The sequence below is a fragment of the Myxocyprinus asiaticus genome, chromosome 43 (genome assembly GCF_019703515.2).
Source record: "Myxocyprinus asiaticus isolate MX2 ecotype Aquarium Trade chromosome 43, UBuf_Myxa_2, whole genome shotgun sequence".
Classification (NCBI taxonomy): Eukaryota; Metazoa; Chordata; class Actinopteri; order Cypriniformes; family Catostomidae; genus Myxocyprinus; species Myxocyprinus asiaticus.
Genome location: NC_059386.1, coordinates 8,874,598 through 8,896,544, shown reverse-complemented (window position 1 = coordinate 8,896,544; position 21,947 = coordinate 8,874,598). Strand labels below are relative to the sequence as shown.

The 21,947-nt window shown below is 37.3% G+C and overlaps 1 protein-coding gene across 1 annotated transcript in view; it reads left to right on the top strand.

The window, feature by feature from the left end:
* Nucleotides 1-21,947, top strand: part of adamts6 (ADAM metallopeptidase with thrombospondin type 1 motif, 6) — a 122,255-nt gene that overhangs the window by 87,406 nt on the left and 12,902 nt on the right. The window contains exons 14-20 of the mRNA XM_051686313.1: nt 1,665-1,767; nt 6,481-6,614; nt 7,861-7,984; nt 10,100-10,180; nt 13,952-14,115; nt 15,824-15,962; nt 20,923-21,052. Coding sequence (XP_051542273.1) covers nt 1,665-1,767; nt 6,481-6,614; nt 7,861-7,984; nt 10,100-10,180; nt 13,952-14,115; nt 15,824-15,962; nt 20,923-21,052 — 875 coding nt within the window. The remainder of the gene's footprint in view (nt 1-1,664; nt 1,768-6,480; nt 6,615-7,860; nt 7,985-10,099; nt 10,181-13,951; nt 14,116-15,823; nt 15,963-20,922; nt 21,053-21,947) is intronic.

The following is a 21,947-nucleotide window of genomic DNA, read 5'->3' as shown; positions in this document are numbered from 1 at the left end:
CTTTGAAACATTGCAAAGATACAGCCTTAATTCCTGTTTGCCATCTCTTCGCTAAATTAGTTTAAGTGTTATACGTGTTTGATATATTAAAAATCTGCAACTAATTTTTGCCAGGCAAGGTCTCAAATTTATTTGAAACCAAATTTGGGCATGATCCAGTGAACCCTCCCAGACAAGTTCGAACAAAACACAACGAACAAAAGACAAAATTCAAAATGGCAGAAAATCAAGACCACATGGGCTGTGTCCGAAACCAAAGGTTTTCTGCCCTATTAGTCAATGACTCAACAGACAGCGTTTGTGTATGAAGTACCTCCAGAAACTGGTTTTGGACAGGCTACGGAGGCAGCATAATGTCACTAGGATACCAGCAACTGATTATCACCATCTGGTGTCCACTAAAGGTAACACATCTGCTTCATTCAGTCCAATGGAACCACAAAGGTCAAATAATCTAGAACAAAATCAAGAGAGTTTTGGCGATTACCAAGCGTATACTTAATAAATACAAAACTACTTTCTCGCTAGAAATGGAATCAAAAGTTGGGAAAAGTGTATAAAAACGTACATTTATACACAAACTGGTTATCAACTGCTTCTTCGGCCACCATTTTTTTTCTTCAGCTCAACCATTCTGGAACCGTGCACACAGGATTGTGGGATTTCATAAGCAGCGAAGGATACATCCATGCTGCCTTCAAATATCGATCAGATGAAGGTATCTCGGTTTAAAAGTCATAAGCAGGAACTGCTAATTTGAACTGTTGGCAGTGCTAGATGGTTTGAGATAGAGACCCCCAGTTTGCAAACCAGGAATGTTGAGACTCTCCACAATCAGTGTGCCAAAGTTCTCAACTTTTTACCATATTGTTCTATAGGTTGCCATAGACTTCCATCGAAAATGTTGGGATTGGTTCAATTATCACAAAGTGCAAATTACTTTAAACCACTCAGATGTTGAATAGAAGAGACTGTTCCTCAAAACTAACAAGGAGATGTATGAGAGAAGCCACAGAGAGGACAATGATAACTTTATTGGAGCTGCAGAGTTCTCCAGCTGAGAACAAGGTAAAGGGCCATGCACAATACTGGCCAATGTGGGATTGTGGTACAAAAATAGCCATTACTCCAAATGAACCTTGTGAAAGTATGTGGAGTTTGGCAGAAAGTGTTATATTGACCCAGTAAAAAAAAATCTTGTGGTCAAACAAGACCAGCAAAGCATTTTAGCCAAAATTAAACATGATATGTCTGGCGCAAACATATCGCTGCCCACACTTCAAAAAAGAGCTTACCTACATCTAGCATAGCAGTGGTAGCATCATGCTGTGTGCTTTGCATCAGCAGGGATTGGGAAAACTGTTAAAATAGAAGGTGGAGGAATGGTGGAAAATACTAGGAAATCCTACAAGAGAACCTAAAAGAGGTTTTTTTTTTTTCATCTAGCAGACAATGAGCCATAACATAATGTCAAATGAATTTTAGAGGATCTCAAGAACAAAGTAGTGACAGACCTTTAGTGCTCCAATCAAAGCTCATCTTCTTCCAAATGAGAATTGTGCAATTTTGGTATCTTGACAACTGTAGTGTTGAGTATTTGGTGTTAATCATTGTATTGCTTCAACAGTTCATTTGACGGCAATTAATTTATTGTCTGATTGCAGCCTTGTCCAGCGGGATCACGTGACTTCAGGGAGAAGCAGTGCGCCGATTTTGACAACATGCCATTCCGTGGGAAGTACTACAACTGGAAACCATACACTGGAGGTACTTTCCCAGCGCTAGACACGCAGAGCATTGGGCTACAGAGGGAGCCGCTCTCTCCCACAGCTTTACCAAAGTCTGTACTCCAGTCACAGTATACATACTGGCTTGCTCTGTGTACCCTGCTAACACCAACACTGTGAAAGTGTCTTTGATGGTCTGAAAATTCTTGAGATTCCAGAGCATTATGTATTGGAAAAGTTTGTGTGTGAGTGTGTGTGTGTTTGACTATGTACAGTATGTACACATCTCTCAGCAAATTACAAAGTGTGAGAGTGTATGCCATCAAACCGAGTACCACTGCGACCCTGCTGAAAAGACCAGCATGAATTTCCATGATGGTCCAAGATGGCAAATTGTGCAGAAGCTCAATTGATAAATTGATGCACTTGCAACGCAAAGGACCTGGGTACAAGTCCTCAAGTTGACACTTGAGCCGAAAGTGTCATAGAAGCATCAAAATATGGTGTGGTTGCTTCAGCAATTGCATTTTTATCTCACATTTGCTTTTTATGACTTGATTGGTTAGGTTTAGGTTTAAGGTTTAGGGTAGGGATCAGTGTTGTTGTTGAGACTTGCTTACTCGAGACCAGAAGAGGCAGAGTCTCAGACAAGACTCTCAATAAATGTAAAGTTTAAATGTATAGTTAAAGTTTGAACAACTATTGACTCTAGGGTCAAATATCAAATATAACTGTATATTATTTGCTTTTGTTGGTTAAACAATATCACCAGTCGAGAAAAAAAATTATAATAAAAAAAATAAAAAACATATTCTAGGTTAAGTGAACACAATTGTATTACAATTACAACACCTCAGTGTTCACTATAAACTCAAATGAAAGGTGCAAGGTGTCTACGTGACTTTGCAATGCAATACAAACTACCAGCTTCAGTTTGCTATTCCATTCATTGTGAGTCAAGAAAACATTTCTGCAGTACAAAATACAGTGTAACTTTACTATAACTAAAATGGACCTAAAAACAAAAAATAATTTATTAAATATGGCATACTATTTACACAGAAAGTGAGTTTAAACCTTTACTTTCAATTTGTTTACAATTTACTCAATTGTACTATTATATTCCATTCATAACAAGTGAAGTAAGCATTTCTGCTGGATTTCATCTCGGGGTACACACTGTAACCTCAAGTTTTTAGTTTTTTGGAAAAACAACACCAAACCATTCAATTCTGATGACATTGAGAGAAGATTTTATTATTATTATTATTATTTAAACTTTTTTTTTTTCAGTATGTGTAGCATTCATGTAATGATTAAAGCATTTCTAAAAAAAACATAGATGCCGTTCAGACCGAACACATTATTGTGCTAAAAAAAGCAAGACACAGTGCAATGAAAACAGCAGAACACAGTTTTTAACAGTTAAAGGGGTCATGATATGCCTTTTAAATTATTTTATTATGTTCCCTGAGGTTCACTTATAATAAAAGTGATGTTTTTCCGCACAAAAAACAGTCATATATTTGCAAAAAATGATAATTTTCCACCCACAATCTGACCCTCTGTCAGAAACGCTCTGTTTTGGTGCTGCTTTTCCTATAAGACTTCACAGTAAACACCGACTATTATGATTGGCTCTTTGCTCTTGACTGACCTGCTCTCTCTTTGCCATCTCATTACTCAACGCTACCGAGCGGGCTACGGATGTGATTAAAGGTAATATAGGTGTTGATGTGTTGTTGCGGAGGTGGTCAGATGCAAATGTCTACCTCAGTATGACATCACAATAAAGTAGAAGGAAGGAAGTAGAGAATGAGTTGTTTTGGCAGCTTGGTTTCAACAAATGCTTTTTTTTTGCAGTGAGAAGAAAGTTTTGAGTTCTGAAACTTACAGTATGTTTTATTAGTACAATGATATCTTATAGTGTTTGTCAAAAGATCAAGGAAAATTTGATTCCTCATGTCATGACCCCCTTAAAATTCTTTATAAATTGACAAAAGAACTTAAAAAACAAATCGTGCTGCTCCTGCGTGTGACAACGGAAACAGCGATTCGTGGCGCAATGGTCAAAAATGCCCATCTAATACATTTACATAAAAAAATAACTGAAAAACAGCATGGATGGATGCAAAAACTCGTTTGGTGTGAACATTCCCTTATTCACATGACACAGCATCAGTTGAAGTTTCGTAAAATGTTACCTCTCAAAAAAGGAGCCTTTTTTTTTCAAATGATTGTAGATAAATATCCACTTCATCCAGCGATCGGTTTGATCTCTGTCTTCTTAAATATCCCGATACTGTTTTACTGAGTGAGAAACCGCTGCAAATGATTCAGTGAGATTGCAGTCTTAACAAATTGTCCTGAGTAGGAAATCGATTCATACCTTTTTGCTAATCCATTTAGCCAATTCACAGAAAATAACCAACTCAAAAGAATGATTAATTTGTGAATCGGGCATCACTAGTTCTGATTCTACACAGCTGACAGAAATAGGGGACACTACATTATCGCTGTGTGGCAGCGGGGGCGTGGTCATGCATCCGTCCGGAGAGCGAGAAAGCGGTAAGGGTGCTTGCACCTGAGCTAGATTATGTTTAACACCTGTCTCTAATTCCAGTGAGCATGGGGAGAGTGGCATATAAACAGCCATGCCACCAGCAGCGAGAGAGAGAGAGACTGGCATAAGGAAGGCCACGGTGCTACAGAAGCTGTTGTGTTTAATCTATTGTGTTTGTGAAGCTGAAATGTTTAAATAACTCCGTGCCTGTGAGACTGATGAGTTTGTGAAATTGTAAAGCATTGAGGTGGCCAATTAAAACGCATACCTGAATCTGGAAACCTCACTTCCCTGTGTTCTCCTTCCCTTCTGCCTGTGAGGCTGTGTTACACGCTGATATTGTCAGTCAGAGAAATGTTTGTCAGATAAGTCGAAGTGCTCATGGTATATTTTTTAAAAGGACTTGACTGGTCTCGGGGTGAAGTCCGAGTCCACACTTGTTCGAGTATGAGTCCAAATGCTCCAGAGTTCATGACAAGACCAAAAACAAAAAAATATGGTTTTGAGTCTGGTCTCGACTACTATAACACTGGTAGGGATGTCGGTTTTGTTGATTTAAAACTCAACAGAGCAATAACCTCACCTGTTTGGGAGAACATTTAACTCGCATTTAGCGCCACTCGCTGGACATTTCACCTTGGAACTGCTGCAATATGCGGAAAGAAACACGCAGTATCATTTTGCAAAAATGTCGCCGCAGTCATATAATTTTCATGAGATCTGGCTGGGTATTACAGAAGCATCCTAAAGGCTTGGGTATACTTAGTTTTTCTGCATTCTGGATTGGATCGCGCCTGGCCGAACGCGTTTCCTTTCGAAGTATACTTTCCTGAATATGAACGCATTTGACGCATGCCCACTACAACTGCTTTGTCATACTCTTTTAGTACCGTCAACAGCCAGCGCATGTGCCATCGATGCACACAGACGAGGACTGTGCATGTGTCAAGAAAATCTGGGCTGTGCGTGGACAGTCCACACAGACTGTGCTGATGACGAAATTTGCGTCACACATACTGTGCGTGGAGCGATCAGCAACGTGGACAACTGAAGTATACTTTGGCCTTAACTCGCTAAAAATTCTTAAGTGTCCTAACATAAGGATAATCCCAGTCCCATCCTAACTTATAGTTGTTTCCCTATTCTACCATTAGCCGTTTCATAGAATTGAAAGTAACATTAAGTAGGCGACTCTCGTCCATTTTCTGTCTTCGTTCGTTCGTGAGAGTAGGTGAAATCTTGCCGAATAGAATATGTTTAGCATTTTCCACAGTTTACCTTTATTTCATCAGCTTTGTTTTTTCAGTTGAATTCCCTATATTTCCCAGAAAAATTTAGTTTGGATTTGCTTGTGTAATACGAATTTCCGAAATATCCTACCTTGATCTTAATTTAAGACTTTAGATCCAAAACACAATATACACTGGTGACCTTTATTTTGGGGTGGCCCCTACTTTTGACCTCTTTGTGCTTTCTATGGTTCTTTCTGTAACACATTTTAGACTGCTTTAAAAAAAATGCAGCCGAAAAGCCCACAGGAAGAGTATATTTCTTGTTTACAATGAAATGGCCAGAACCCATTAAACAAAAAAACTAAAAACTGCAAAAGATTGAGATCCATTTCCAAAACATTCTGAAAGGAAGTTCACAATCGACTCAGTCATCTCCTTATCTTGCTGCCCTGTAATAACCATTATAATTACCAATTGTTTGGCTCTGAAAACTAATTTCGAAGGGGTGAACTTCACTTGTAAAGACTGTGATAACCTTTGCCGATGGCTGCATGATTTTTGTTGGCAGTCCTGTTAATCTCTCCCTATATCTGTGTAATAATGATGTCAGGCAGAACGTTCAGATTCCACTATGAGTAATGCCTCTCTTGCGCTCGAGAGCTTTGACTGGATTCATAATATCAACAAAGGCATAAAAGAAAACCTTGGGCCTCGTCTGAGAGCCCTGGCTTGAGACAGTTGCAAGAAAAGCAGTCTGTAAAGCACTTATCAATGCCCTGGTAAGGCGAGAGATTGATTCTATTCTGTAAAGATGTTGGGTTTAACACATGATATAAATCGTGGGGTGTGAAGGAGTTTTGAGGACCCTGGGACCCATCTATAACCTGATAAAAAGCCCCAGTGGTTTTGACGAGACGGTGACATCAGTTCGTTGATGATAAACTTGGCTGTTTCTCAGGTGGAGTGAAGCCCTGCGCTCTGAACTGTCTCGCCGAGGGTTACAACTTCTACACCGAACGTTCTCCCGCTGTGATCGACGGCACACGCTGCCAGGCAGACTCTCTCGACATATGCATCAACGGAGAGTGCAAAGTAAGTCTCCAGCCCAAATCTCACTTACTTTAAGATGAAGTGTGTAATTTCTGCGTCGCTAGAAAAAAATAAACATTGTTTTCAAACTGCTATCTTGAATACTCCCTCAAGTCTTCCATTGGTTGAACAAACAGATAGTCCCGCCCCAAAGTTATGCCAACATTGAAAAAATGACACACAACAGCATTAAAAATTTGGACAAGTTTCCTATTGCCATATAATTTAGTTGTGATACCATACAGCCCCTTATCATATACTGTCTTGCAATTCATTATTATTTAAAAGGATAGTTTACCCCAAAATATTGATTCAGTCATTATTTACTCACCCTCATGTTGTTCCAAACCCATACGCTGCTATTTATTTCTTCGGAACACAAAAGGAGAAATCGTTATGCAGCTCTTGCCATACAATGGCAGTTCATAGTGACCACAACTGTCGAGTTCTAAAAGGACACACACACACACACAAACAAAAAGAATTTAGTTGTTTACTACACACGTCAGTGACATTCAGTACTGGGGCTGTCGATTTAACACGTTAATTTAGTGCGATTAATTATATAAAAAATAACATGTTAAAAAAATGTACGCAATTAATCATGTTTCCGGAGAGTAATAAGGACTATTCCTACCATCGGAGCAATTTAACATTGAAGTACCACCTGTTTTCTCCAGGGGGCAGTAAGCGAAACTCTAGTTGTACAGGCAACACAAAGCTTATAGAGAGAACGACAAACCACACTTACCGCCCTGCGTTCCGAACGGGATAAATTAGCCTCCAAAAGAGCAGTGATCAGTTTAAAATGGACTCAGAAGGAGAGATTTTGAAATCTGTATAGTACAAATTTAGTTTGCAGTTTGGTGTTTGTGAGTCTCACACATAGCTGTCACAATCCTTGATTTACATGTTTTAAGAAACTATTTTAATTGATCCCCAAGGCCCTCCTCTTTGACCTAATCTGAAAAGATTAAATACATACAATGTTCGTTTAAACCCAAAGAAATCAATCAGTGCTGCGCCCAACAATCAAAGAGGCCCTTAAGCTTAATAATAAGACAAGTAAATGCATGTACAGGGTATGTTCACTTTTATTGTATGGAAAAAAATACTTTTTACATCACTTATCCCTTAAATGCTTTTTGGTGATATTTTGTATTGAATGCCAATATTTCAACCATCTCAGCAGTTTAACCATGTGTAGATTTCCCCTGCATTGAAACCGTCTGACTGTGTGTCTTTGCAGCATGTTGGCTGTGATAACATCCTGGGATCGGATGCAATGGAGGACAGATGCCGGGTGTGCGGAGGTGATGGGAGCACGTGTGAGGTCACAGAGGGCTTATTCAACGACTCACTGCCTAGAGGAGGTCATTCATTATACAATCATCCTTGGATAATAGAATAAGATGAAACACTGAAGATAAAAGAACATTTAAAGGGGTAGTTCACCCAAAAATGAAAATTCTCTCATCATTTACTCACCCTCATGTCATCCCAGATGTGTATGACTTTCTTTTTCTGCATAACACAAACAAATATTTTTAGAAGTATATTTCAGCTCTGTTGGTCCATACAATGCAAGTGAATGGTGCCCAGAACTTTGAAGGTCCAAAAATCACATAAAGGCAGCATAAAAGTAATCCATATAACTCCAGTGGTTAAATCCATATCTTCAGAAGTGATATTATAAGTGTGGGTAAGAAACAGATAATTATTTAAGTCCTTTTTTACTATTAATTCTCCTCCCTGTCCAGTACATGGTGATATGCACGTAGAATGCAAATTACCAAAAACAGAAGAACAATTTGAAAGTGAAAATGGAGATAAGTGCCTTACCAATTTTAGTGCCTTACTGTAACCACATTTTTTTCTATTTTCTATTTAATCAACAACGGATAAGTCAAAATTATTTTGTGTAGTAATCAACTTATACCACAAAAACTTTTATTGAACCCAAAACATTACTTTAATTTATAAACACAAGTGGTTGACAGTTGACACTCAAAGGAATAGTTTACTGAACATCTTCTTGTTCCAAACCGGTATGATTTTTTTTCTTCCATGGAACACAAAATAAGAAATGTTGAAGAATATCCTGGCCACTCTTTTCCATATAATCAAATGAATGGGTACTGGGGCTGTCAAGCTCCAAAATAAAAATAAAGCACCATAAAAGGACCATAAAATTAGTTTATACAACTTGTGCACTATAATCCATTATGTTATTTATATCTTTACATCAATCAAATATGGCGCCATTGACGTCATTTACTGTATGTTTGGTCATGAGACATGTGAGAACCAATGGTGTTTGGCGGCAAATGGCGTTTTATTGAAAGAATTGCATAATTTACTGTAGTCCATACAACTTTTGTTGTACTTTTAAGAACTTCAGTGAAGGGGAAGATAATCAATGAATAACAACTTTAATTTAATTCTGTTCTTCACACAAAGCTATTGTATGACTTCAGAAGACTTGGAATATAGTACACAAGTAATAGGGGCTACTTTTATGATACTTTAATGGTGTTGTTTTGGAGCTTGACATCTCCAGTCTCAATTTACTTTCATTATATGAAAAAGAGCATCCAGTACATTCTTAAATCTTTCTTATTTTCCATTTCCATGGAACAGAGAAAGTCATACAGGTTTGGAATAACATGAGGACGAGTAAATGATGATGCAATTTTCTTTTTGGGTGAACTAATTCTTTAGGTAGCTTTTTTATGGATAAAAAGTGCTCAGCTCTCCTTTTAGAATCCCATTCCAGCGAAGCACACCGCATGCCTGCCAAGCGCGACAAGTTTTAATCACTTTCCATCAGAGAAATCCCACTTAAAGAAAGCACAGCACGAGTGTGCGGAGGAACGCATTGTCTTTTTGGCAATAGCTACTGTCAGGAGGCCAGCGGGGTGCTTTGGCCAAGCTCGACATTTTTCATAGAAATGCATTTTTTAAAAAAACATTTTTTATCAGACAACCAATGATAAAACAAATGTTTTTGGGTCAAGAAACAAGTTGTCATAATAGAAGCGATAACGCAATATACAGATTTTAATTGCAACATGTAGTGAGAGAGAATCAATAAAACTTCTAATGCTGCATGCTTCGCAGGGCTGTATCCAAAAGTATTCTCTGTAGTAAGGGACTGTTTTCTCCTTTTAAGGTATAGCTAGTAAATCATGTGTAACTTTGAGGGGGAGAGAGGGGTTCTGCGTGAATTCTTGTCTTGTAATGAATTTGCTGTTGCTAAGTTAGTCAGGTTTTCTTTGAGCATGCTATTGAAATATAATTGGGTGCCTCTTGTTCATTTAGTTTACAAGAAACATTAGAAACAATACAAATTGGCCATAAATCTATACAGGAATTGTAAGTTCTATGAACCATTGGAAAATTCTGGTTTTGCTTTATTATGAACCATAAATCGAGGTGCATGTCAACACATGTTTTGGGCAATTCAGCCTCACTTTCACATTTTGCAGGTTACATGGAGGTCATCCAGATCCCAAAGGGATCCGTTCATATTGAAATCAGGGAAGTGACTGTGTCAAAGAACTACATCGGTGAGTCTTTTATTTATCATGTTTAAAGGACTTTTAAGATTTATCATGTTAAAAGTGTGTATTTTCTGTGCCACTAACCTCACCAAGAGGAATAATGACTGTTTTTAGCCATGTTTCTTACAATTGGGAGGACAAAACAGATTGTCCGCCTCTAAAATAATTGAGCTTTTTGGCTGACGTCACCTAGGCCATGTGAGCTATCGGTTAAATGAATAGTTCACTGAAAATGAAAGTTCTGACATAGTTTACTCACCCTTATGGTGTTCCAAACCTGTATGACTTTCCGTCTTAAATGAAACACAAAAGGAGATGTTTTAAAGACATCTTTTTCTGTCTTTTCAATATAATGCCAGTTGATAGTGACTCACTTTAAAGCTTAAAAAAGGAACCAAAAGTATCATAAAAATAGTCCATGCTTTATCTTTCAAGTTTTCTGAAGGCATCTGATAAGTTTGGGTGAGAAACAACCTGAATTTAAAGTTAAAAAAATGTCAGGTTCTCACGTGAACTTGCTTTGTTTTTAGCACTAAACCGCACAGGTTCTCGCGTGAACTTGCTTTGTTTTTAGCACTAAACCGCACATGTTCTCGAGTGAACTTGCTTTGGTTTTAGCATTAAACCGCACAGGTTCTTGCGTGAACTTGCTTTGTTTTTAGCACTAAACCGCACAGGTTCTTGCGTGAACTTGCTTTGTTTTTAGCACTAAACGGCACAGGTTCTCGAGTGAACTTGCTTTGTTTTTAGCATTAAACTGCACAGGTTCTCGCGTGAACTTGCTTTGTTTTTAGCATTAAACCGCACAGGTTCTTGCGTGAACTTACTTTGTTTTTAGCACTAAACCGCACAGGTTCTCGAGTGAACTTGCTTTGGTTTTAGCATTAAACCGCACAGGTTCTCGCGTGAACTTGCTTTGTTTTTAGCACTAAACCGCACATGTTCTCGAGTGAACTTGCTTTGGTTTTAGCATTAAACCGCACAGGTTCTCGCGTGAACTTGCTTTGTTTTTAGCACTAAACCGCACAGGTTCTTGCGTGAACTTGCTTTGTTTTTAGCACTAAACGGCACAGGTTCTCGAGTGAACTTGCTTTGTTTTTAGCATTAAACTGCACAGGTTCTCGCGTGAACTTGCTTTGTTTTTAGCATTAAACCGCACAGGTTCTTGCGTGAACTTACTTTGTTTTTAGCATTAAACCGCACAGGTTCTCGTGTGAACTTGCTTTGTTTTTAGCACTACACCCGCACAGGTTCTCGCGTGCACTTGCTTTGTTTTTAGCACTACACCTGCACAGGTTCTTGCGTGAACTTGCTTTGTTTTTAGCACTAACCCGCACAGGTTCTCGTGTGAACTTGCTTTGCTTTTAGCACTAACCCGCACAGGTTCTCGTGTGAACTTGCTTTGTTTTTAGCACTAAACCGCACAGGTTCTCGTGTGAACTTGCTTTGTTTTTAGCACTAAACCGCACAGGTTCTCGTGTGAACTTGCTTTGCTTTTAGCACTAAACCGTACAGGTTCTTGAGTGAACTTGCTTTGTTTTTAGCGCTAAACCACACAAGTTTTTGCGTGAATTTGCATTGTTTAGCGCTAAACCATACTAGCTCTCATGATAACTTAAATTTAGCTCTTATTAACCCTTGTGCGTCAATAAAAAACTGCCATAATTATATTATATATTAATATTATTTTCCACTTTCAATGAATGATTTTTTTTAACCAACATTAGTCCTGATCATAACTACCAAATATTCATTCATTTTCAGGATTTTAACCCTTTAAATGCCAGTTTGTTTATATAATGCCAATGTTGTTTTTTATGAAAAAAAAAACACAAAAATTTTATTATTTTCCAATATAATATAAGGTAAGGGAAACATTTTTGGGGGGATTATCACAGTCTGGGATATGTCAATTATCAGCAATAACATTGATTTTGATGCATTATTATATTTTGTGCAGTGTCAGATTTAAAAAAATAACCTCACACTCAGGACCTTAGAGAACGAAAATGTCCACGTCAAAAAACTGCCATAAAAATATTATATTTTAATATTATTTTCCACTCACTTTTTTTTTCACTTTTTTTTTTTTTTTACCAACACCAGTCCTGATCATAACTACCAAATATTCATTCATTTTCAGGATTTTAACCCTTTAAATGCCAGTTTGTTTACACAATGCCATTGTTGTTTTTCACACAGAAACACTTCTCAATACACACATATAAAACACACTCTGACATTCATACCAACACGCCCACACAATTTTAGCGGCATCATTTATTCAATTGGCCTGCAGTGCTCTATATACAGCAAACAGAAAATAGGAAAAAAGCATGTATTTTCTCCATAGTCTAAACATGAGAGAAAAGGCGCCATCTGGTGGACAATATTAAAAATTTTAATTTTGAAGCCAGGACTCCGAAGTGAAAGCATAATATCATAGAATTCATGCTTCAATTTTATGCTTTAATAGCACTGGGATCAAATATTGCAGTTTTAATGGGTTTCAGTGGGGAAATGATTGTCCTGAAGGTCCTGAGTGTAACTATTTTATGTGTATTATAGATGTATTTTAGGAATTGAGGTTGAAATGTCAAAATTCCCCCCCAAAATACACACCTTTGGCAAAATGTATGCCATTGGCATTAACACAGCTAAAATGATCAAAAAAACAAAAATGTTAAGCTTTAAAGTGAGTCACTATCAACTGTCATTCTACTGAAATCAGCAAACGAGACATCTTTAAAATTCCTCCTTTTGTGTTCCGGAGAAAAAAGACAGCCATATGGGTTTGAAACGACATATGGGTGAGTAACTTATGACAGAATTGTCATTTTTGGGTGAACTATCCCTTAAGCTTTGTTGAATTTGGATGAAAAATGGAACCATGAAAGGGTTTGTGTACAACAACAGGCTTTTTTGTGGGTGTAAATCTGGATCACTTTGACAGCCATCTTTTCTCTTATACCACATATTTATTCATAGTTGTAAGACCAGGCTTTTGTCTTTTCCCAACCACAAAGCAGCCATGTAACTAATTAAAACAATCAAACAAGCGGGTCCAATTAAGTTGTTTTGAGCACAAACATAAATATAGCTTGTGTGTCTGACAGCTTGTTGAGTTTTATTGTCCATCATGTTTATGTAGCGGGTTTTCTTGCCATTCTACAGGAAGATAAATCATCAGAAGTTCTGCCACAGAGGTGGCTGACGTTAGCTCCAAAGCTGAGTGTGTGAAGAATATTACAAAAGCACATGGTCCTGTTTAAAGTGAGAATCTTTTGAAACAGCCTTGAGATCCTTAAAGGGATAGTTTCCCTTTCATTTATTCACCCTCATGTCGTTTTCAAATCCGGTTTGACTTTGTTTCTTCTATGGAACACAATTTACTTGAGAAGTAAAACTGCATGTGATACATACTGTATAAGTATAAACATCATTATATTTTCTTAGATTTATGCTTAAAACAAGAAAAAAAAAATTCTAATGGGGTAAAAAGATGAAGCTTAAGCTTGTTTTAAGGATGTTAAGATATTTTTACTGGAAAACAGTAAAAACATCATACTAAATAATACTGAAAATAATTTTTTGCAAGGTAAAAAGTGCATAGTGTTTGAGTGCAAGTAAAAATTTCTCATGACATTAGGAAGCCTGAGCTACTCTGTAAGATGATGCTCATCATGTTGATGAATGACAGCGATGACATCACTCTCTCTGCTTGGCAGCGCCGTGCTCGTGTCGGGTTGTTAACTGGTGCTGTCTCTTACATCACAGCTTTGAAATCAGAGGGAGATGACTATTACATCAACGGAGCCTGGACTATTGACTGGCCCCGCAAATTTGACATAGCAGGAACAGCGTTTCACTACAAGAGGCCGACGGATGAGCCCGAGTCGCTAGAGGCTCTTGGAGCCACAACAGAAATTTTGTTAGTTATGGTGAGTAGATCATTTATTGTAGATTCTTAACCAATTAGTAACATTAATTGAAAGTATATAATGCAATGTTATGTGTGACAATGTTTGTTTTAATTAGCTGTCTCATTAAGATGTCACTAAAACGAAAACTTTTTTCTGTTATGACTTGTGTAAAAATACGAAAAAGTGACTCATTATGTTCATTATGACTTGTGCTTTAAAAGTATGTAATATTGTTTGAAAGTAGTTTTGTGTGACAATGTTTGTTTAATTAGCTTTCTCACTAAAGTTTTACAAAAACGGTTCGTGTTTTAAAAATACGAAACATTGTTTTAAAGAACATTTTGGTTTAATTTGCCCTCTCATTAAAGTTTTACAAACAGCGAAAACTTTTTCCGTTATGGCTAGTGTTTAAAAAAATACGTAGCATCGCTTTAAAGTACATAACACAATGTTTTGTGTGACAATTTTGGTTTAACATGCTCTCTCATTAAAGTTTTACAAAAAGCAAAAACATTTTCATTATGGCTAGTGTTTTAAAAATACATAATATCATTTGAAAGTACACAACGCAGTGTTGTTATGTGTGACAGAGTTACTCGAAAAAAGTTTTCACTACTAATTACTAATTATTATAAATTTTAATCAGAATACTGATTACTTAACTGAAAAGTAATCACATTACTAATTACTTTAGTTACTTGTTACCTCCTAAAACACCTTTCACAGAAAAGATTTGGTTTTTCTGCTCAACAAATTGAAAATTATTTCTATATTTCCTCTGTTCATTCTCAATAGGGTGCACACACCCTTCTTATTAATGTAATTCATGTTTTAAATATATTCTACATTTATAATATTATTTAAAAATATGTGTGAGCCAAGTAAAGTAATTAAAAGTAATTAATTTAATTGAAAGTCAGTATCTGTAATCTGATTACAAGAGCTTGAAGTGTAATGCATACACTACTTTTTGTACTAAAAAGTAATTCGATTACAGTAATTAATGACTTTGTAATTAGACTACACCCAACACTGGCGACAATGTTTGTTTAATTAGCTGTCTCACTAAAGTTTTATGTAAAAAAACATAAGAACAAAAAAAAGGTTTTAACTGGAATACGGCAGTAATTCCAAAAGGCAAGCTTGTGTTTTGAATGCGCTGTTTAAAATAGTTTGGCTTCATCTAAATAAACTCCACATCTGTGTACAAACCTCACATGAACTCAAACTAGTGGCTTCAGATTTAAATGTTATATATCTTTGCACTGAAAACCTCTCTCTGGCCAAATGAGAATACTCATATGCACATGTTTCAGCATGCATGTGTGTATGTTCATTCTGAAAAGCCCCACTCTTGGTCTCAGCAACCACAATGGCTTTTGCCTGGACAGAAGTGCTGGAAATACCAGGCCTGGTCACAGCACCCCTGGAATACATACAAACAGCCAGTGCACCGCAAGCCATTCCATTGTGGTCCACACTGGTTAACATGGCTGTCCAATTTATTCCGATTTAACACACACACACAATTTCTGCTCTCTGACTAAGGAATAAAGCTGATGTGATATGCTAAATATGTGCCCATTCAGACGGAACTGAGTTAAATAAAACAGTTAATCCAAAAACTCTACAATTAATTTAAATTTACCATTTGATGCCATTTCTCATTGACCAACTAGAGTAGTCATTGACTTAAAATATCATCACCCCACTGTGGATGTTACAGGTGCTACTACAGGAACAGAATCTGGGCATCCACTACAAGTTCAATGTGCCCATCCAGCGCACTGGAAGTGGAGACAATGAAGTGGGCTTCTCCTGGCACCATCTTCCCTGGTCTGAGTGCTCGGCTACATGTGCGGGAGGTGAGCCGATGCACCATTAACAAAACTTCCATTAAAAAACCATTAAAAAAATTACATGGCTCTGATGAGTACTCTGATTGGTCAATCGTGGCATTGTGCAGTCAAATATCTTTATATAATGACTGCTAAAATGTCCAACAAAGCTATGCTAGTTTAATGCCACTCATATCACTCCACGCACTTTTTCTTCTCACATAATAAAATAATTTACATGTATGCATTTGGAAGACACTTTTATCTAAAGTAAAATAGCTAAATATTCTGTGATAATGACCGGCTACCTGTACATTATTCCTTCAGTGTTTCCCATTAATTACCTAGACTGTGGATAATTTGTCCCGCCACAGTTTCATAATGATCTGAAAATATTTTTACACTTCTCATAATAACATAAAAGATCTCTAACATTGTGTTTGCGCCATTGCTTCGGCAAAGAATCTCTCACTCCCAGTCAGTCAGCCCCCCGCCCCCCTTCACTTATTAGTTAGTGTCATTATTTGTTGTGGTTTTAAAGCTGGTATTGAGAATCGTCAAATTTCACTACAGACTACTGAAATTTTGATACTGTGATAATGTATAGCCTTTATTGTACATGGTAGATCTAGCTGCAATAACATGATGAAAAAGTAGATCTGGAATGGAGAATGGAGGCTTTTCTTTATTTGACTTTCATACGTAATATAAAATAATTACCATATGACAATAGCCTCCTCCCCTACCCAGTGAGGTTTACATTTCTGTCGCAGAGAATTGAGTTGATTGCATAGGTACACTATTAGGATGGGCATCAGTCATAATTTGAGAAAAATATAAAACATAAACTTTGACATGTTAGTTGAGCATGTAACTTAAATGTCCTTTTTTTCTCTCTGGACAAGTAATTGTTTTGTGAATGACCAATTTACTTGTCCAGAGGACAAGCACATGACAATGCTTAATGTCGAGCCCTGACTCAAATGTATGCTGTAGTCGATTTTGTGTTTTGACCATTTGTGAACTGCGTTAAACTCCGTCTCATTTATGCTTTGTGGGTGTGACTTTTTTGCTGTGTCATCACCATTCATATCTATACAACCAATGTGTTTATTACTACTAGAGCACAATATTGTTTTCAAGAGCACAAAGTTCTTCATAGATCTAGCCTCTTAATTTTACTCCTAAAGTGCACCAGATTGATGCATTTAACTTTAAAATGTACAAAATGTTCTTACGGAGGAGCATGACACCGGACCCCCCTAGAGGGTCCGAGGTCTACCCACCACAGTCTCACAAAATCCTGTGGGAAACACTGTCCTTAATATGGATCAGTCTGCCAAAAATGTGAAAAATATGTGGACGCTCTAGACAAAAATGTTAAGCTCGACTATATGGACCATATATTTCCTTCATTCATTGTGGTTGTGCTGCTAATGTACAAGTTGTGCGGCGAGCAGAAAGGCCTGCGTCTTATTTCAACATTTGAATGTCGTAACCACATGTAAATGTGGGTCCTCGCCTCAAATATGACCAGACTGTTCAGCCTGCCCAAAATAAATGGCTTTTTACAACAGTAAATAGTTTTCCTCTACACTTTTTTAAGCATGGCCATTGAAAACATTCAAAATACTTCATATTTTGCCCAAAAAAATGCAAACATCGCAGGCCAGTCCATGGAGGGGGTTGCGCCGCGAAATCAACCTCATTTATTGCTCAATTTATTTGAAATCCTTTTAGTTTATATGGAAATTCCCCAGGATAACACATGTAATTTGTGAAATTTTTTGTTATGAATAAAACTCTGGCTGAGGCAAGCCACACAGGGTGTTTAAACACCAAGGCTTTTTTTTTTTTTTTATCTTAGCAAACAGCCATAAAATTCTGCAATATTCTTCAGAAATGATTCTCGATTTACACTGCTTGAACTTGGTTCCTAATCCTTTACAAACTCCCATTAAATTTCAATGTTGTGTCTGAAATGGCATCTTATTATTTTGATCTTTATGTACAACACTGATAAAGGCCTTACATCATAAACTGATGTCATTACGTTATACTAGCCCTCTAATTTATTAAAAACACCATGATCTTTGGTCATCATACACCCATTTGAGTTTTTCATTAGGTTAGGGGAGAGTGAGGCATGATGTGTCAGTGGGTAAGCTAAGTTGCCACCTTAATCTAGTAAAATATTCATAAATTTTTGTCATGTCACAATATATTTAGGAAGAGCCCATCATATATTTGCCTGTAATTGATAGACTCGAAGTGACAATAAAAAGTAAAAAAACCAAAAAAAAAAAACAATGCAATGTATTCCTATATTATACATCTTCTAAACTCATACAATACTATTGTGCGAGGAATAGACTGAAAGTGAAGTCATTATTCACTGAAAATTATCCCTTGCAGTGAGCTGTTAACTACTGCAACCGGATCATTAAGCTGAAGTTGAGAGCAAGATCAGTCCGATTGATGAACGAATCATTAATGGAATGTTCCGGGTTTAATACAAGTTAAGCTCAATTGACAGCATGTGTGGCATAATGTTGATTACCACAAAAAATTATTTTGACTTGTTCCTTATTTATAAAAAATACATTTAAAAAATCACAGTTACAGTAAGGCAATTACGATGGAAGTGAATGGGGTCAGTCCATAAACATTAAAACACACACTGTTTCAGAAATAAAGCCACAAGATGTAAACATTATACGTGTTAACATGATTTTAGTGTGATAAAAAATCAATTAATAACCTCTGTGTAAAGTTATATCTAATTTTACAAATTTGTTGCCATGATGACGTAAAACCTGTAATCTGGTAAACGTTGTAATGCTGGTAAATCTCGGATTTTATCACATTTACAAAAATCTTGTTAACATGTACAGTATAATGTTTACATCTTTTGACTATACTTTTGAAACCATGTGTATTTTAGCTTTCACTTCCATAGTAAGTTCCTTACTGTAACTGTGATTTTTACCCTTTTAACACTAAGTTCCTTCTTTCTTATATTTTCTGAGTTGTCATTATATATCTCAGGGTGTAAATAAGGTAGGTCTGGAAAACTTTTATTCCCAATCATGTCACCTGTAACTGAGTAAAATTTTGTGTTTATACGACAAAGCAATCAAAAGTTATAGCATTACAAAAATAAATTATTCTAGTGTGCAAAAATGTCTCTCCAAACAAATAAAACACAATACTTGTACATAAGCACTAATTACACAACAATGACTAAAGGTTTGCTCTCTCTCCAAAGCATGTTGGCATGAGGAACGAGATCTCATTCCGGTCCATTCTGTGTCATTTGAGCCATCGAGTCTGTGTCATGTACTTGGCGCCATCTCCTGGTGGCCAAATGTATTTAGAGTGAACGATCCTCTCTGCCCATATTTGGATGACTTCCACCTCTTGTTGCAGAGATCTGAATCCTAATACGATTGGTTTAGCGTTCCATGACGCTGGACAACGTACTACATCATTTCCGATGAAGTCATCTGATCCATGAAAGCTAACGTGTTTTTAGCCAGATAGCACATTATGTGCTGTGTGCACATTATGCTTTGTGTGGATTATCTAATGATCTATGGATCCAATTATGTTGTGTGTGGGCTCGTTTTAACACGAATCCCCTCCTCCATGTTCTGTCTATTTTCCTGAAGTTATAAGTGAAAATGAGGCATATAAGCAACACCTGTTTACATGTAGCATGTATGTCAAAGACATACTTAGCTATTACTTGCTATATTTTTGTCTGTAAGTAAAACAAATAGACTGGTTGTATTCTACTCTTTGAGAGCTTTCCAAAAACATATAAAAATGGAACACTTCTGATTTGTCTGCAAATTTCAAAGCACTTGTTCAGTTTTGGTCATAATTTCTGCATGCATTTTAAAGTACAGCTTCTAAGCTTTAAAATGATACCTATTTTGTGTTGGTCAAGACTGTTGTTATTAATATTTTGATAATTATTTTTTTCTCGGTGGACCCCGCCGGTGGACCAATCAAAGCTTAAAGGGATACATTTTATGGCATAATGTTGTGGTAATCAACATTATGCCACAAGTGTTTGATTGAGCTTAACTTGTATTGAACCCCAGACTTTCCTTTAAGACCAGTTTCGTTAAAGGGATTGACCGTTTCATTTTGTTCGCAAATCGGACATTGCTACTTCTTTCATAAACTCCCAGGAACGTGCCAAGATGAGCTAGGGTGGATGTTAAGATTTCCAGTTAATAACAACTTAAATTTGTCTGTCTGTTCCTAACACAAAACTATCGTATGGATTCAGGGGACTTGGAATGTAGCATGCAATTGGTATGAACCACTTTCATGGTCTTTTTTATTATATTTATTTTATTTTGGAGCTTGACAGCCCTTGTCCCTATTCACTTTCATTATATTGTAAAGATTGTCTAGGATATTCTTCAAGAATTCACCCATATACGACATTTTGAAGTGAAATATTGCTTTAAGTATGAAGTGGCACAACTTACCCCACTTTCGCCCTACCCAGCCAAGAATGCCGTATAGGCTGCTATGATATCCTCCTCTCAAGGTGGCCTTGCACGCAGGCCAAGCTTGGCATAAATCGGGCTTAACTGGAGGCTAATGCCTTTCCTAATGGGCCCCATACAGCACAGTGCAGTACCGTGCCATTACTGTGGGAACACTCACTTTTCACACTCAAGAGCCAAAGAAAAGATTGGCTTCTCTGTAAAAGTCATGCACTAAGACACTCACTTAAACCGAGGCATTTACACATCTAGATATAATACTGAGGGAGAAATAATATGGCCTCCTTCCACATCAAGTGCTCTGTCAGCAAGTGCACCTCTAGAAAAGAAACTGAGAACTAGTTTTACCACAGGGACAGATGCCGACCACACAGCGTTTTGCACGCGAGCTGTCAAAAACTATCTCTGAGCTGAAAGTGTAAGGCAGATAAAAGAAGTGATGTTTTATTGTCTTTTTGCAGGCTCGCAGAAGCAGGAGGTGGTTTGTAAAAGGCTGGATGATAATTCGGTGGTCCAAAACAGCTACTGCGACCCAGACAGCAAACCACCTGAGAATCAACGACCCTGCAACACAGAACCATGTCCTCCTGAGTGAGTACAAAAAAGTAGAAACTTACTGGACAATATTAAGATTTACAGTGGGGACATGTCCCCCACTTTGTGTGATGGACAGATCAGTCTTTAATCAAATCATTGACTTATTATCTACTTATCAGATTGTATATTGCTGCCCGCTCATAAAAGTTCAAAGGGCCTCAACCAGTAATATTTAATTTGTCTTCATAGTACCCCGGCCATAAAGCCTTCTTTGAAGACAACTTTAAAACTAATCAACATGATTTATTTCTACATATGTTACCTATTTTCATTTTGACTTTGGTGCCAAAATCCTAAAGGCGTCCAAAAGAAGTATGAGTGATCACCTGCGTTTTATTGTATTGGCTAGAGAAGTTTAGAAGCCTCAAGGGACAATATCCATAAACGAGTGGAGTGTGCTTGTGTGCAGAGGCCAGACGCACTTAGCGCTCATTTTCAATGGGCCGAGCAGTGGAGCAGAGTTCAGTTGTGTCTGCAAATTTTAAATTGGAAGGAGGAATTAAATGTTTCTGGCCTATGGGCTCCAGCATCTTGCCAGTGCAGGGTGAAGTCAAGTGAACCCAAACCACAAGCTGGGCATCAGTAATAACATCATTTTAAATCTATTTGGAGCTCCAGCTGATGTTAGAGGAATGTACTCTCTGGCCCAAAAGGGTGGTAATGGTCATTTGAGAATGCCCCATTGTTTTCAGGGAAGTAATTGCTCTCTTAATGATCTTGCAGATAATGACAGATTTTATTTCATCAATAATTTATGCTCAGCTTTCATTTTATTTGACTTGTTTCATGAGACACATCACCCATTGCTTTATCAGAGCATCGCAGAGAGAATGCAAACAAACCGCAAGAAACTTAATTCAGCTGTGAAGTCATACTAATGATAGAAAAA